The sequence below is a fragment of the Sus scrofa genome, chromosome 5 (assembly GCF_000003025.6).
Source record: "Sus scrofa isolate TJ Tabasco breed Duroc chromosome 5, Sscrofa11.1, whole genome shotgun sequence".
In the NCBI taxonomy this organism is placed as follows: Eukaryota; Metazoa; Chordata; class Mammalia; order Artiodactyla; family Suidae; genus Sus; species Sus scrofa.
In genome coordinates, this window is record NC_010447.5 from 35,671,214 (window position 1) to 35,688,072 (window position 16,859).

General features: G+C 37.6%; 1 protein-coding gene across 1 annotated transcript; it reads left to right on the plus strand.

The window, feature by feature from the left end:
- On the plus strand, positions 67–16,085 carry THAP2 (THAP domain containing 2). Its single transcript, XM_003126383.4, has 3 exons — positions 67–709; positions 8,529–8,724; positions 11,875–16,085. The coding sequence occupies exons 1-3, from the start codon at positions 639–641 to the stop codon at positions 12,235–12,237; spliced, it is 630 nt and encodes a 209-aa protein (XP_003126431.3). The 5' UTR covers positions 67–638; the 3' UTR covers positions 12,238–16,085.

Here is a 16,859-nt window from a genome sequence, read left to right on the forward strand (position 1 = left end):
CCCGAAGCACGCAGGAAACAAGGCTCCCAATTCACGCGATAAAAATTAGGACGACGCGATTCTCAGTGGGCGTTGTAGTTTTTTTTGAGTATTGCTTTCCGTTTGTCCTTCCAAAATCTGTGCCTGTTAGCTACTCCAGACCCTAAACTCGGGTTTCTGGGTGCGTGGCAGGGTAGGCGGGTCTCTTCTTAATCTCGGCTGCGAGATTCATATTTCATAGTGATAGGGGGCTGGTGGGGGGCATACCTCTTCGATTGCTCAAAGAACAACTACCAAAGAGACCAGTAGTCCCTCTCTTTTGGGAGCCAGCGGTAGGGCGGGTTGCGTTCGCCATGTTGGTGAAGGCAAACGAAGGGGACTGGAGCTCCAGGACTGTAGGCTCTGCTGCCCCAAGTCCGCCATATTAATAAAGAGAAAGGGAAGGTTGACTACCCCCCCCCAGCTACACACACACACACACACACACACACACACACACACACAACACGCATACACAACCCCTTCCTCGCACGCAGGTCCCACGACTCAGTTCTTTGGCCCTTCCCCTGCCACGCTTCCCCAGTCTCTGCCCGAAGGGAGCGTAGCAACCCGCACCTCAAATCAGGCTTAAGACAGCGCCGAATGAGGGGGAAAGGGAAATGCCGACCAATTGCGCCGCGGCGGGCTGTGCTACTACCTACAACAAGCACATTAACATCAGCTTCCACAGGTAACCTGGGCAGGGAGTGCGGGTGACGAAAACGGGAGTTCCTTGACTGGGTATCGCTTGGGGCGGGGGGGAAGACCAGGGAGGATTCTACTAATTCTGATAACTTCCGTAGCTAACTAGTAGCAGAGGCGCAACATTTTTACCCTTTGTGTGTGTTTCTCAAATCTGTCCAATTTTTCTCTCCCTTCGGGGAAGGTTTGCTCACTTTGAGAAAGAGAGCCAAGTTCTGTACGGTGATTGCTCCTTTAGAAAGTGACAAGGAAGATACCTTAATTTTCTACTCTTTTACTCCTGTGTATTAGATCAGGTCTTGACATTAATGACACCGTAAGAGGAAGTGAGATCTTCCTGTTCAAGCCAGCAATCACCTAAAAAGCCTGCTGTGTTCTCATTAGAAGTTAATTCTTACTGGCTGAACTGACATGGGAAGCATTTGGATTTTTAATCTTTTAGTCACAGGCAGTAATTTTGTGGAGGAATTGAGTCATCATTAATAGCCGTGGAATTAAGCGATGTTAATGAAAGTGGGAAATGAAAGCTTTCTTTTCTTTTAGTATGCAGAGTAGTATAATAAAAGGAACCCGGATTGTGTTTTTCCTACGTTTGCTGGAAGAGCAAGCAAAATTCTTTAGTTCTGTTAAATCAGACCTCTTGAAAGGGCTTTGAACACTATATGACATAAGTACTTAGGTAAATGTTTTACCTTCTCTACAAATGCCTGCCATATGCCTGAAGAAAGGAAGGATTCAAAAAGTTGAGTGCAAACAGTTCTGATTTTATATACCTCACAGCTTAATAAGGTCGTAGAATGTGGAAAATAACCCTGACCTTTCTCCTTATCTCATTATGACTAAATGTACCTTCTTATTAAAAGTTAGTACTAAAAAACAAACAAACAAAAACTCTTGTGGTGTTTCTTTTTGTCATCTACTTCATGCACATGTAGTCCTTTGTTCATTCACCCATCGAATGTGTACCAAGCTCTTATTTGCCTCTCCTACTAGGGATCCAGGAAATTATCTTCCCGGAGTTGGAATGAGAAAGACTGACACAAATAATTATGGTTAAGTGCCACAGAAGAAACCTTTAGGGAGACCTAGCTTTGCCTTGAAAAGTCAAAGAACACTTCTCAAAGGATGTGAAAGCTCAAATGAGACCAAAAGATGACATAAATTTGGTCCTGTATGCTACACTTGAGAAGCCATGGAAGCTTTAAAAAGAATGGCATGATTAGATTTGTATATTAAAATGACCTCAGGCTTCAGTGTAGAGAATTATAGTGTTACTTAAAAGTGCTGGTCACACATCATCAAGGGATGAGTTTGATGAGAAAGGATCTTGTTACAGGATGTTTATGTACATACTGTTGCACAGGGAAATTTTGCTACACCATCAACTGAACTAAACAATGTACTTCTGTTGCTGACACAATCAGCATTAGAAGAGGTGAGAGTTGATAGAGAAAAAAGTTAAGAACCTATAGTAAAACAAGGAAGGGTTCACCCAGGCACCTAGACTAGGATGATACTGACAGTAGGGTTGGAAAGAAGTAGACAGATTTAAGAAATGCTTGAGGAAAAACTGCCACATGTGGTAATTTGATTTGGAAGATGAGAGAGACAAGCCAAGGCACCGATAATATTGAATGTTTAAGAGATGCATGGTGGTACAGTAACATATATACCTCCTTTTCGAGTTTGACCATTGGCTTGCTATGAAATTAACATTTTGGAGTTCTCTTGTGGCTCAGTGGGTTAAGAACCAACTAGAATCCATGAGGAGGGTGGGTTTGATCCCTGGCCTTGCTCAGTGAGTTAAGAATTCGGTGTTGCAGCAAGCTGCAGTGTAGGTCGTAGGTCACAGGTGTGGCTCAGATCTGGCATTGAACTGGTTGTGGTGGCTCTGATTTGACCCCTAGCCCGGGGACCTTCCATATGCTGGAGACGCAGCCCTAAAAAAAAAGGAAAAAAAAAAAATTAACATTTTCATTTGTAACCCCAGAGGTTTAGATCTTAAAATAATGTCATTTATAATAAAAATATATTTCTATTTCATAAATACAAGTAACGTTTAATTCACTCGTCTCCTAGGACATTGGCAGACTTCTTTATCCTCATGGACAACTTGTACTACCTATACTTACTGTTGCCATTTTTCTTAGCTCTCATTAAGCGCCTTCCAGTCTAAGTCTCTCCAATAATCTTTTAAACTGCTCTTGCTAAAATGAGTTGTCACTCCTACATCCTTTTTTCGTGGCATGTGATCATTTCCTCCTTGAAATACTCTCTACTTTGAATTATTTCACAGTAATTTTGTGGTTTTCATCTTCCTGGCCTAACTTCAAGTCTACTCTGCCACTCTACTCCCTGACCAAGGTCTTCCTACTCTTATCAAAGTGATTGCAGCTGTTCCTGTGGTCTTGTTGATACCTCCCAAATCACTACCTCTAGTCTACATCTCTCTAATGTGTTTTAGACCTCTAGGTGATGTGTTTCAATATTTCCTTGTTCTCTTCATTTTCTCACATTCAACATACTAAAACTGTACTGAGTATAGCTTCCCCCAAACCTACACCACTTCCCGTGCCCTTTCTCAGTAAATGGAAATACTATCCACCTAGAAACTGGAAAGTCATCCTCCCTTGACTTCTCAGCATTCCCTCTTGATAGGATTATTACAGTAACCTCTTTAACTGGTTCACTGCTTCTATTCATGCATTCCTAACTGCTCTTCTCAATGATGTGTTGCTAAATGTTCAACCACAGGATCTCCTGGGAAGGGGAAAAGCCCTGATTTGTAGTGTTTGCCCAAATTCCATGATATAAATACTCTTGGCTAGTTTTAATCTACTAACGATACCATCACTGATCATGGAGTTGAGGGAAGAAAAGTACAGTACTATCCTGTTCTGTAGCATTTATTCCTTCGAGATGTAAGAGACATAAATAACCTTAAAAGAGTATAGATAATAGTAAAATAAGTAGGAAGTGATGGGGTTTTAGTATTTATTACCTTTGTTTTTAATTTAAATACAAAGAATTTTTTTTTTTTTTTTTTTTGTCTTGTAGGGCCACACCCAAGGCATATGGAGGTTCCCAGGCTACAGGTCAAATCCCGAGCTATAGCTGCTGGCCTACACCACAGCTCACAGCAACGCCAGATCCTTAACCTACTGAGCGAGGCCAGGGATCGGACCTGTGTCCTCATGGATACTAGTGGGATTCGTTTCTGCTGAACCATGACTGGGAACTCCCAAACTTAATTTTTAATAATAGCTGTGTTTAACAACTAGTTAAAGATTTTCTGTTAGCAGTCAGCTCTCTAACAACACTCTCTCTCTTAATGGCTTACCAATGCCATTTTGAATAAAGTTCAAGATTACTCTTTAACTTAGAAGGCCTTCCATCATCATTTCATGTCATAACATTCTTCCCTGTCCCCAGGATACTCTTCACACTCTTCACTACTCCCATGTTAATTTCCCTAGCTAATTTTTACTCTCGTAAAGACTCTTGACTGGATTAGCTCTTCCTGTGTCATGGTTGCATGCAATCCTGTACTTACCCTTTTATAACACTCAAGACACATAGTTACTTTTATAGTAATAATAAATAGCATTTATTTAATATTTACCATGTCCTATGTAGTGGGCTAAGGTTTTTTTTGGCCACTTCCACAGCATATGGAGTTCTTGGAGTTCCCTGGGCCAGGGATCAGATCCGAGCACATTTGCAACCTACCAGCACCAAATCTTTAACCCACCATGCCAGGCCAGGGAAGGAACCTGCATCCTGGCACTGCTGAGACACCTCCAATTCCACTGGACCACAGAGGGAACTCCTGGGCTAAGCATTTACTCACATTGTTGCATTTAATCTGTAGAACCACACTAGGTATCATTATTATTTCACTTTATAGATGATCAAACTGAAGTCTAAAAAGGTAAAACAACATTCTTTTCTTTTTTCTGTCTTTTTAGGGCCATACCTGCAGCATATGGAGGTGCCCAGGCTAGGGGTCTAGCCCAGACTGGCTGCTGTAGCTCTGATCCTACCCCTAGCCTGGGAGCTTCCATATGCCGCTGCTGCTGCCCTGAAAAGACAAAAAAAAAAAAAAAAAAAAAAAAATCCAAAATCAAATATAAAATTGTTGATTATTCTTATTTCAACACAGATGATCTAAAGATTATATAGTAATGGTAAACTAACTCCATCACTTTGTTCATTCATTGATTCACTGAAAACAGTTAATTGAGTGCTTATTTAACAGGATAAAGTAGTGAAAAACAGCTCCTAACCAGGAGAAACCTGTGATCTAGTGGCAGAGACAGAAAAATAAACAATTAGAATTAGTGCTACATGATATAGGAACATCAAACAGAGTCTTCTGATCTTGAAAAACTTTCTTAAGAAGATGGGATTCTTAAACAGTCTAAAAGAAGGAAGTAGAATTTTGTCAAGTTAAGGTCCAATTGGAGACAGCGGTTTCCAATTTAAAACTTGTTTAGGAGTTCCCATTGTGGCTCAGTGGTAACAAATACAACTAGTGTCCATGAGGACTCAGGTTCCATCCCAGGCCTTGCTCAGTAAGTTAAGGATTTGGCGTTGCCGCAGGCTGCATCTTAGGTCACAGACGCAGCTTCGATCTGGCATTGCTGTGGCTGTGGCCTAGGCTGGCAGCTACAGCTCCGATTCAACCCTTAGCTTGGGAACTCCAAATGCCATGGATGAGGACTTAAAAAGACAAAAACCAGAGAGTTCCCATTGTGGCTCAGCATAAACAAATCCGACTAGGAAACATGAGGTTTCGGGTTCAATCCCTGGCCTTGCTCAGTGGGTTAAGGATCCAGCGTTGCCATGAGCTGTGGTATAGGTCGCAGATGTGGCTTGAATCTAGCTTTGCTGTGGCTGTGGTGTGGGCCAGCAGCTACAGCTCTAATTAGACCCCTAGCCTGGGAACCTCCATATGCCACAGGTGCAGCCCTAAAAAGACAAAAAAAAAAAAAAAAAAAAAGGAAAAGAAAAAACCAAACAAATAAATAAATAAAACTTTGGTTTTAAAAAGAGCTAAATAAAAAAAGGAGGCAGCGTGTTGAAAAATAACATCTGAAAGACAGTCTTCGTATATCCGCAGTCATATACAAATGTTAATATATGATAGTACTTATTTGTTCTGAGGCTTTATTAAGTCCCCAGAAAGAAGAAATGTGCTTATAAACTAAAGCTTTATTTTTATCTTAGTCCTCCAGAAGCATTTTCTTTTTTTTGTCCCTTTTTATGGCAGCAGCATATGAAGGTTCCCAGGATAGGCATTGAATCAGTTGCAGCTGAGGCCTGTGCAACACCAGATCTGAGCCACATCTGCAGCCTACACCTCACTTTAGGACAACACCAGATCCATAACCCACTGAGTGGGACCAGGGATCGATTCAGTTGTCACATCCTCGTGGACACTGTGTCGGGTTCTTAACCTGCTGAGCTACCACAGGAACTCCCAGGAATTATTTTCAAATTATTTAGTGTTGGAACAGAGTTGTGAGTCAAGACTATTACTTCATTATTGTTAAGAGGTGAGAGTTGGAGTAGATGAATTCTCTATCAGAGGTTTTTAAATGAAATAGAAAAAAACTTACAGATAGAAAACATACAAACTGTAGCATGACATACAAATGTTATCTTCAGGTCAGGGTGTGTTTGGGGTTGTGGAGAATAAATACAGGAGATGGCAGGGTGTTTACCAGTAAATTTGGGCATTCATCTCTTTGTGCCCTTCCCTGCTGATAATTTGAGCAAGCCTAGTATATCTGATATAGCCAAAGCTGTTAACCTAGTGAAGCTTCAGTTGGGGATTGAGCCACATGATCTAACAAATTTAATGGTTCTTTTTGGGCAGTAGTGAGTTCATAATTAACACTCAAAGGATGAGGTAATCAAACTAAAGAGTTCATCTCAAACTTATTACATGCGAATGTTGATTCTTCTATTTCCAAGTCAGTCATCACAGTTACCATTAGAATTTTTAGACAGTTCCTTATATTTTTCTCTTCCTTATCAGGTATACACTGGGTACAGATCAGTATATTTTATATTTTAAATACATGAAAAGAGAAAAACATTCCTGCTGGGCTTGTCATCACTATTTTACTTTTTGTAATAATTATACTATGCTGTACTACATAGCTTAAGAGTTTTTTGTTTGGGGTTTGTTTTTTGGTTTTTTGGGGGTTTTTTTTGTCATGTCTTTTTAGGGCCACACCTGCAGCGTATGGAGGTTCCCAGGCTAGGGGTCTAAACAGAGCTATAGCTGCTGGCCTACGCCACAGCCACAGCAACCCCAGATCTGAGCTGCGTCTGCAACTTACACCACATCTTACGGTAACTCTGGGTCCTTAACACTGAGTGAGGCCAGGGGTCAAACCTGCAACCTCTTGATTCCTAGTCAGATTCGTTTTCACTGCACCACGATGGGAACTCCAAGAGTTGATTTTTGAAAAATATATACAGTTTAACATCATGGAAGTAATAAAATGACTTAGTATATATTCCGTATTTATGTTACTTAAGCAAATTTTTGTTGAGTTGCTACCGTTTGCAAGGCACTATGTAAGTGTTAAAGATAAACAAAAAGATATAATGATCCTTGTCCTCAAGAAACTTATCCAGACAAGCAGTGAGGCCCTACTATATAGTACAGGGAACTATATCCAAATTCTTGGGATAGACCACGATGGAAGAAAATACGGAGAAAATAATGTATATGTGTATGACTGGCTCACTTTATTGTACTGCAGCAAGTGGTACAACATTGTAAATCAACTATACTTTAATAAAAAAATTTAAAAACTTATAACCAACTGTGACTTCATTGGAAATTTATTAAAATGGAAAATTACAAAGCAATGTGGTGTCAGAATGAATAAACACAGAGGAATACAAGCTCCATCTTGATAAAATTTATTCTGTATATAGTCTGATTTGTCTTGACCAGGTACATGAGCAACATATCAAAGCATTGTGAAATTACCTCTGCTTATGAATGGTTCTACATGAATTTGATCTAGATCAGTTGAGTCTTAATGGTTTTTACTGCCCTTGTTTAAGGACTAGTTTGAGAAGCTAAGTCTCTTTAAAACCCTGAAAAATTAAACCACTTAAGTTAGTTTTTTATAAATTTTTTTATAGTTTATAAAAATTAGTATCCAGGAGTTACCACTGTGACTCAGAGGTAATGAATCCAACTAGTATCCATGAGGATGTGGGTTTGATCCTTGGCCTCGGTCAGTGGATTAAGGACCTGGCGTGGCTGTGAGCTGTGGTGTCGGTTGCAAACATGGCTTGGGTCTTGTGTTGCTGTGGCTGTGGCATAATTTGGCAGCTATAGCTCCACTTTTACCCTTAGCCTGGGAACTTCCATATATCACAGGTGCAGCTCTAAAGAAAAAAAAATTAGCATCAGAGTTCCCACTGTGGTGCAAAAGATCAACGGCACCTTGGGAGAGCTGGGATGCAGGTTCGATCCCTAGCCCAACACAGTGGGAGTTAAGGATTCTGTGTTGCTGCAGATGCGGCCTAGATTGAAACTGTGGTTCAGATCTGATCCCTGGCCTGGGAACCCCATATGCTTCGGGTCGGCCAAAAAAGGGAAAAAAAATTAGCATCAATTGATTTCTGTTCTAGTGTGTAGATACTGGAAATTTAAAAATTTTTATGTAAATGGAAGATATTTTAAATTGTCACCTTTCAGAATTTCTTTTAACCATTTACGTGTAACCAGAAGTGTGGTAGTTGGAATTTGAGTTGCCTCTTTCTTTTTTTTTAAGGTTTCCCTTGGATCCTAAAAGAAGAAAAGAATGGGTTCGCCTGGTTAGGCGCAAAAATTTTGTACCAGGAAAACATACTTTTCTTTGTTCAAAGCACTTTGAAGCATCTTGTTTTGACCTAACAGGACAAACTCGACGACTTAAGATGGATGCTGTTCCAACCATTTTTGATTTTTGTACCCATATAAAGTCTATGGTAGGTAATGTTACTTTTCTTTTAGCCTATTTTTACCATTTTTAGAATCTATCCCTTTTTGTTTATAAAATAGAACAATTCAGAATATATTGAAATTCGTGTATAATGATATACCACAAGAAAGTTGCAAAACTATGCAGTAAAGATGCATGCTACAATTAGAGCTCAGGTCTCTAATTGTATTCTTTCCCTAATCTGAATTGTTTTACTATATTGGAATTTTACATTACTGCTAATTATTATCAATAATTCACCTACTGGCAAAACTGAGAAATTTTGAGTAATGAAACCTCCAGCATCACTCTGCTCTAATTTTAAGATGACATGCAAATATTGTGTGCTGAGTGCTTTCAGAGCAGCATACCCAAAGAAGATGAGTTATACCAAAGAATATAATTTCACAGGGAGAAACCTCATAGAGCTCAGGCATTTAGGCTGGGCTTGAGCTTGGAGTTTGGAACTTACAAGAGGGTTCTTGACCTTGCACAGGACAACTACAGTAGCATGATGAGAACAAAAGCTAATAAGTTGTGGAGTGAATGGAAAATCAATGTTAGCAAGTGATTTTTTTTTTTTTTTTTTTTTTTGGCCTTCTAGGGCCGCACTTGCGGCATATGGAGGTTCCAATGCTAGGGTTCTAATTGGAGCTATAGCTGCTGGCATACACCACAGCCACAGCAATACCAGATCCAAGCCCATCTACAACCTACACCACGGCTCACGGCAACGTGGGATCCTCAACCCACTGAGCAAGTTCAGGGATCCAACCCACAATCTCATGGTTCCTAGTTGGATTCATTTCTGCTGCACCAGGATGGGAATTCTGCAAGTGATATTTAAAAGGAAGGAAATAGTTTCCATTGGGCTCAGTGTTAACAAACCCAACGAGTAACCATGAGGACACGCTTTTGATCCTTGGCCCCAATCAGTGGGTTAAGGATCCAGTATTGCTGTGAGCTGTGGTGTAGGTCGCAGACATGTTTCAGATCCTGTGTTGCTGTAGCTGTGGTGTAGGTCAGCAGCTGTAGCTCCGATTAGACCCCTAGCCTAGGAACTTCTGTATGCCACAAGTGCAGCCCTAAAAAAAATAATAAATAAAAGGAAAGAGAGATTTAAGGTATAGTATGAATATATTAAAACTGTTTTATCTCGTTAGGAAAGATCAGATCAGAGAAGAAAAAGCTGGCTGAAGAAGACAGGGTCACTGAAAGGTTTAGAAGGGGTAGAATGAACAAAAAAGAATTTTTAGCTCTGAAAAGGACAGACATCTTTGCCATCTTTCCCTCTGAGAGAGGAAAAACATACTGCTTGAGTTATTTGTGACAGTTAAGTTTGTAAATGTACATGAGTTAATATCTGAACTGGAGAGAAAGGAGAAGAGATTGTGGTGAACTAATTATCGCAGATATTAGAAAATCTTCAGGACCTAACTTGTGAATCCTCGGAACCTCAAATAGTGCCTGGTGCATAGTATACACTCAAATATTTATTGAATTTGAAGTATACCTTGTTTTTGACATTTTAATCATTTATTCATTTAACAGATCTCTACTAAACTTTACATTATGTCAAAACCTGAGTTAGATGATAGGCATATAAAGATCAAAAAAGACTCCCTGCCAGTTCCTCTAGGCAGAAGGAATGCCACTTATAGGTTTCATGAGGAGAGGAACCATATTTATTTGTTGACTGTTGTGTCCCAGAAATTCGTAAATGAATTCCTCTCTTTCAATAAATGTTTTTTGAATGAATGGAAGACACAGTTATGAAGTTATGAGGTAATCCGAGGACTATAAATGGTTTAATATTGCTGGAGTATAAATCAGGATAGTGAATGGCAGAATAGGGTGAGATCCTAAATGGTATATTTTGCCATGTAAAGATTTTTTTAGATAATGGGGAGGCAGAGAAGAATTTAGCCAGTTTAAAAATATCAATCTGTTAGAAAATTATTCCAGTGGCAGAAAATGGACTGGTAAGGATCAAAATGAGCCAGAGATCAATAAAGAAGTTTCTAATATATTCAAACCAGGTATTAATGATATGGGCTTGATATGGGCAGTAGCATTAAGAATGATGGAGAGGAGAGTATTTATGATAGAGATATTTAGGAAGTAGAATGATAGGACTTGATGACTATTTGAATGAAAAATAAAGAGTCCTCAAAATTTTGATTTGGGCAGAAAGTTTCTAACTAGATTTTAAAGCTCTAAAAAGATGTAACTGGACACAAATAATAAGTAATTCTTTTCAGGAGCTTGATACTTAGAAATATGTTTTTATTAAGTAGGACAACAGGTCTGAAATACTAATCAAATTGAGAGAATAGTATTTACCTAAAAAAGAGCTCAGATCAGTATCACAGATAAACCAAATGTCTAAATGCATTCTATACTGGCCTTAGTGAGAATATTTCAGAGGATTTTTTATGTCTCTATAGTATCATATTCAGTAATTTGAAAGAGACCTTAGGAGGCCATTGTCTATTTCTAAATCCATGCTTATATCTATCTGGAGAGAGAAGACAGAATAAGTGGCTTGGGAGTTCCCTGGTAGCTCAGCAGGTTAAGAATCCAGAGTTGTTACTTCTGTGGTGCAGGTTCAATCCCTGGGCCTGGAATTTCTTTTGCATGTCACAGGCACAGCCAAAAAAAAAAGGGAAAAGAAGAAATAAGTGGCTGGAGTTAATTCAACCAGTTGAGAAGCTTGAATCCATGATTACATGAGATGGGCTGCTGATGTTTCCTATCAAACTTCTAAAATCAGTTTTTGAAAGAGCAGTTTAGGAGTTCCCGTCATGGCTCAGCAGTTAATGAGCCCAACTGGCATCCGTGAGGACTTGGGTTCAACCCCTGGCCTCGCTGAGTGGGTTGAGGATCCGGCATTGCTGTGGGCTGTGGTGTGGGTTGCAGACACGGCTCAGATCTGTCATTGCTGTGGCTGTGGTGTAGGCCGGTGGCTACAGCTCTGATCGGACCCCTAGCCTGGGAACCTCCATATGCCGCAGGTGTGGCCCTGAAAGGACAGAAGGAATAAATAAGTAAAAATAAATAAAGAGCAGTTTAAATACTGTTATCCAAAAGTGGACAAAATTTATTTGTGTATAATATTTCATAATTATGTTCAACCCTCTAATTTTATTCGACTTAGAAACTCAAGTCAAGGAATGTTTTGAAGAAAAACAGTTGTACTCCAACTGGACCAGCCAGTTTAAAATCAAACATTACTAGTCAGCAAGTACTACTCGAACACAGTTACGCCTTTAGGAATCCTATGGAAGCAAAAAAGAGGATAATTAAACTGGAAAAGGAAATAGCAAGCTTAAGAAGGAAAATGAAAACTTGCCTACAGAAAGAACGCAGAGCAACTCGAAGATGGATCAAAGCCACCTGCTTGGTGAAGAATCTGGAAGCAAATAACTTATTACCGAAGGGCACTTCGGAACACATTTTACCAACTGCCTTAAGCAGTCTTCCTTTGGAAGATTTCAAGATTCTTGAACAAGATCAATAAGGTAAAACATTACCAATTCTCTAAATCTAAAACATACCAAGGTTACCTTCTTTTAAGATTACCCTGTATAGGTTTGTGGCTCAAACTTTATTGTATTCAAAGATAAAGATATTTAAGGAAATTGTTACAAAAGTGGGTATTTAATAAAGTTTTACTTGTCATAACTTCATTCAACTTAGAAACTCAAGTCAAGGAATGTAACATTACTGCATAGTTTATGAAGACTTGATTACAAAAAAATGGAAAACTTTTTATGAAACTTATTTGGAAGTGCCTTACATTACAATTCTGTACTTAAAATTTTTGCTAGAAAAGGCTATGTTTTTATCTTTTTAAACTAAACTGCTTTTAAAGAACAGTCTGTGACAAGTAACGTTTTTAATTTCTATGAGAAAAAACCTTTTTCCCATACCAAAGTTGGGATATCATGTTCTAAATAAGATGCTTAGTAGGAGTTGACCAACATGAAATATAATTTTAAAACTGCTGGGGTTTGTATTAATTAAATTATTACTGTCACTGTGACTTGGAAAAATTACAGAAAAAACCTAAAGTACAGGACAAGGTCGTTCATTTAAACTTTCTGTATCTTTATATCAGGAAAACTCAGCTAATTGGCTCCTTCATAGCAAAACTAGCTTTTGCAATAGCTTGTAAAATATTTTTAATGTAGTATTTTTCAGTGGGACACACCCTTGAGTCATCCAAGCTGTGTAAGGCCTCAAGTACCTCAGATTAGTAAAAACTGGTAGCTATGTTCATCTTCTAAGAAAATATGCTATGAAATAATGTAAAAATTGAGATCTTTTACTTGAAACAAAAAGATAAATACATACTACATTTTTTCTCATAATAAACATATTACATTTCTAGTTTCAAAAGTGATTCATTAATAGGCAAACATGCTACAAAGATCTGTGTTTGGAATACTCCCTTGGTCCCCATGTGTGTTGATACTAAAACTCGTAAGCTTTCTTTTTTTCTCATAAACCCACAATAGAATTAAATTATTAAAAAGTACTTACCATATTATATCTTCACAACTTATAACCTAAGATGAAATCAATTTATCTTACACATCAGCCTGCTTTTTTACCTCCTTTTTTAGTGAGAGTCAAATAGAGCAACCATACTGCTTAAGGGAAATGAAATGTAGATTTCTCTAAAAATACATGTGTCTGTGATAAAGCTATGCGAGTGCTAATTATTTTACAAAACAGATATCAGAACTATTCTTAGAGGTTTCACTTGAACAGTTAAAGGGTTTGCCTTATTTTACCAGATAACTGTTTAATAAGAACCCTTTCCTTCAAACAGCTTTGGTCAGATCATATAAAAATTTATTCGTGTACCGTCAGGTTATTCAGGTCTGATTTTGAGCTTCTGACACCACCATATAAAAGTAATATGTCCATAATCATATATTACTGTAAATTTTTCCCATAAGGTAATGGCTACTTGATGATTTAAAAAAGAAAAAAACTCTTTTAAAAATAATGTTTGCTTAGATCCTAGTAAAACTCTTTTCACATTATTAGCATCCTTTCTAATAATGGAATAAGGAATATCTCCCAAGCAACTAGATTCACAATGGCAAAGGTAGGAAAAATCTGTTTTAGTTATCGTCAACACTTAAATATTTATGAAGATCCTTTTGTGTATAGTGTAAACCTTTAGTCATTTTATCTTTATCTTAAATATTGGATATAGCTCCTTGGAATTGTCATTACATGTTTTCAGCTATCTTTATATGGTTTCAGACATAACCATCAGCAAATAATTACTGACCATTTCTATTTTACCCCTCAAAGCAAGTTGGGCAAATAATCATTTAAACGTAAATTATGTTTACAATATAAACTTTCATGTGGTTCACCACCCTTCCACAATACAAAACAAAATACTCACACAGGCTGATTCTCACCTACAATAATATCTTGATTTCTTAATATAACATTTTAAAATAACAAAAATAAAACATTTTAAAATACAACAAGCTTTTGGCAAAGTTACTTAAGCTTCATTCATTATTATTGAGACCACCGAATAAATTACCATTCAGTAATTTTATTAATTTTTTAAAATTTTTTTCTGTGCTCGTGGCATGTGGAAATGCCTGGGCCAGGGTTCAAACCTGTGCAGCAGTAGCAACCAAGCCACTGCAGTTACAACAGCGGATCCTTAACCCACTGTGCCACAAGAAAACTCCACTTGTTTTTATTTATTTTTTTTTTACTTTTTAGTAATTTTAAGGTAAAATTTTTTGCTGTTTTTTCCATGTCATTTTCATGTTACTGTTCTGATAACATGCTCTAGACTCTCTTTGCATCAATTTATTTTACCTGTCTATCTTAAAACTACTTTCATTCACAGAATCTTTTAAAATTCTGTTTTCTGTTTTCAGTTTGTTGATGAACTTCTAACCGTAAAACTGATCAAAATTGTAATAGTTCTTTGTCCTCTGCTGGACGCAATAGATATCCTCTGTTCTGCGTCTGTCATTCATTCTATCTCTTAGGCACTAACAATCCACAAAGAACCAGCCAAAGGCTAAGGACTTGATATACAGGTAAATATGATGTGATTTTCTGCCCGTAAGTTACTCTAAGTCTCTTGAGAGAAACAATTATTTATAATACAATATGATAAATACTATGAAAAAAGTATGTGTGAAGTGCTTTGGTAAATGACGTTAAATTCAAATTTAATGACAACATGTAAACGCTAAATCTTTTTATAATAGAATACTTTTCTTTTGAAACAAATAAATTTCTTCTTATAATGAGTTAGCAAAAGAAATTATGTAGAAGGACATTGGTGTTGACCTGAATTACATACAGTGTTTATTTAATGAATTGTACAATTTTTCCCTTTAAAATGGACACAGAACAAATTTGTTGTTGATGATAACTTGTTAAAAGGAAAACATAACTAAATAAAATACTATATCAAAGCCAAGTATTGGAATTTGACATTTAATAACAAACCCTACTAACACAATTTTTTAAATAATTTTATTCAGAGTCTTAAAGTTAACAAAGCACTAGAGAAACCCATTAGTTCTCTTACTTGTTCTTTACAAATATTCCTTGTGGTAGTTGTTATTTCCAATTTATAGATGGAGAAATCCTTGTTAGTGTAATTTATTTATTCATTGGCACAAAGAATACAAATGCAATAATCTAGAAAGTTCTAGATTGAACACTTCCAAATCTTTTTCTCTGCCCTCCACATTATACCCCTCGGTTAAAATACAAATCATTAAAATAGGATAAGTCATGTGTCTCAAAAAACTAAAATAAAAAAATATTGATAGGCTATGAAGTCATTTGATCTCTTCTGGGTAGACTTTATCATATTGGTGGTTTTTTTAATCTCATTTCTCAATTTTGGTATACAGGATTTTTTTTTTTCTTTTTAGGGCCACACTCTTGGCATATGAAGTTCCCAGGCTAGGGGTCAAATCAGAGCTGTAGCTGCTTGCCTAGGCCACAGCCACAGCCACATCAGATCCGAGCCGTGTCTGTAACCTACATTACAGTGCACGGAAATGCCAGATCCTTAACCCACTGAATGAGGCCAAGGATAAACGTGGGTCCTCATGGATCCTAGTCGAATTCATTACCATTGAGTCACAATGGGAACTCCCAGAATACGGGCAAATTTTAATTTTGGTATAATATAGAAAATGGTTCACCTTTACACCAGAATACAGGATTCTTTTAGTATTTAGCCAGTTGGAAACTTTCTACAATTAATGATTTTATAATGTATGTTAAACAATTGCATATTGTTTTTACAAAAAATGTGTTCTGAGTATGTTGATATTAAAAACTTTTTTAAAGAAATTATTGTCCTGCCTATTATTTCTAAAATATGTACTTAAACTGTGGAAATCCTTTCCCTAAATTGACCCCCTAAAATACTTCTGTGGAAGAAAAATAAACTGAAGCAAAGTGTAAGCAAAATAAAAATATGTAAAGCCTGGGAGAGGAATCATCATTTTAATTTTGTGGCTCAAATGATATCTAAACATACACTATAGTTTGTTTATTTGAACTGTTTTAAATATTGGTTATGCAATCAACACAAGCTATACGAAGGGCTATAAAAATGTTTTAGTCTACCCTGACCCCCAAAAAAAATTTTTTTGTCTTTTTTTTTAGAGCTGCACCCACAGCATATGGATGTTCCCAGGCTAGGATTCGAATCAGAGCTGCAGCTGCTGGCCTACACCATAGCCAGAGCAATGCCAGAGCCAGATCCAAGCTGCATTGGTGACCTATACTACAGTTCAAGGCAACACCAATCCTTAACCCACTGAGAGAGGCCAGGGATTGAACCAAGTCCTCAAGGATACTAGTTGGGTTCATTACCACTGAGCCACAATGGGAACTCCCATCCTGACAAAATTTGAGGCTCACATGAAGATTTATTTGAAATATGCTTACCAAAGCATTAACTTCAACATACCGCAGCTGAAAAAAAAAAAAGAAAAAAGCCCAGAAAGCAGATATATGCCACTTGGATGAATTTTCAGTTTATTTAGCTAGTAAAGGAGTTCCCGTCGTGGTACAGTGGTTAACGAATCCGACTAGGAACCATGAGGTTGTGGGTTCCAT

Bases quoted from the DNA above. Each gene is read 5' to 3' on its own strand.
- THAP2 (XM_003126383.4), top strand. From the start codon at position 639: ATGCCGACCAATTGCGCCGCGGCGGGCTGTGCTACTACCTACAACAAG. The intron at 710-8,528 runs GTAACCTGGGCA...TTTTTTTTTAAG, and splicing joins ATTAACATCAGCTTCCACAG to GTTTCCCTTGGATCCTAAAA. The intron at 8,725-11,874 runs GTAGGTAATGTT...TATTCGACTTAG, and splicing joins GTACCCATATAAAGTCTATG to AAACTCAAGTCAAGGAATGT.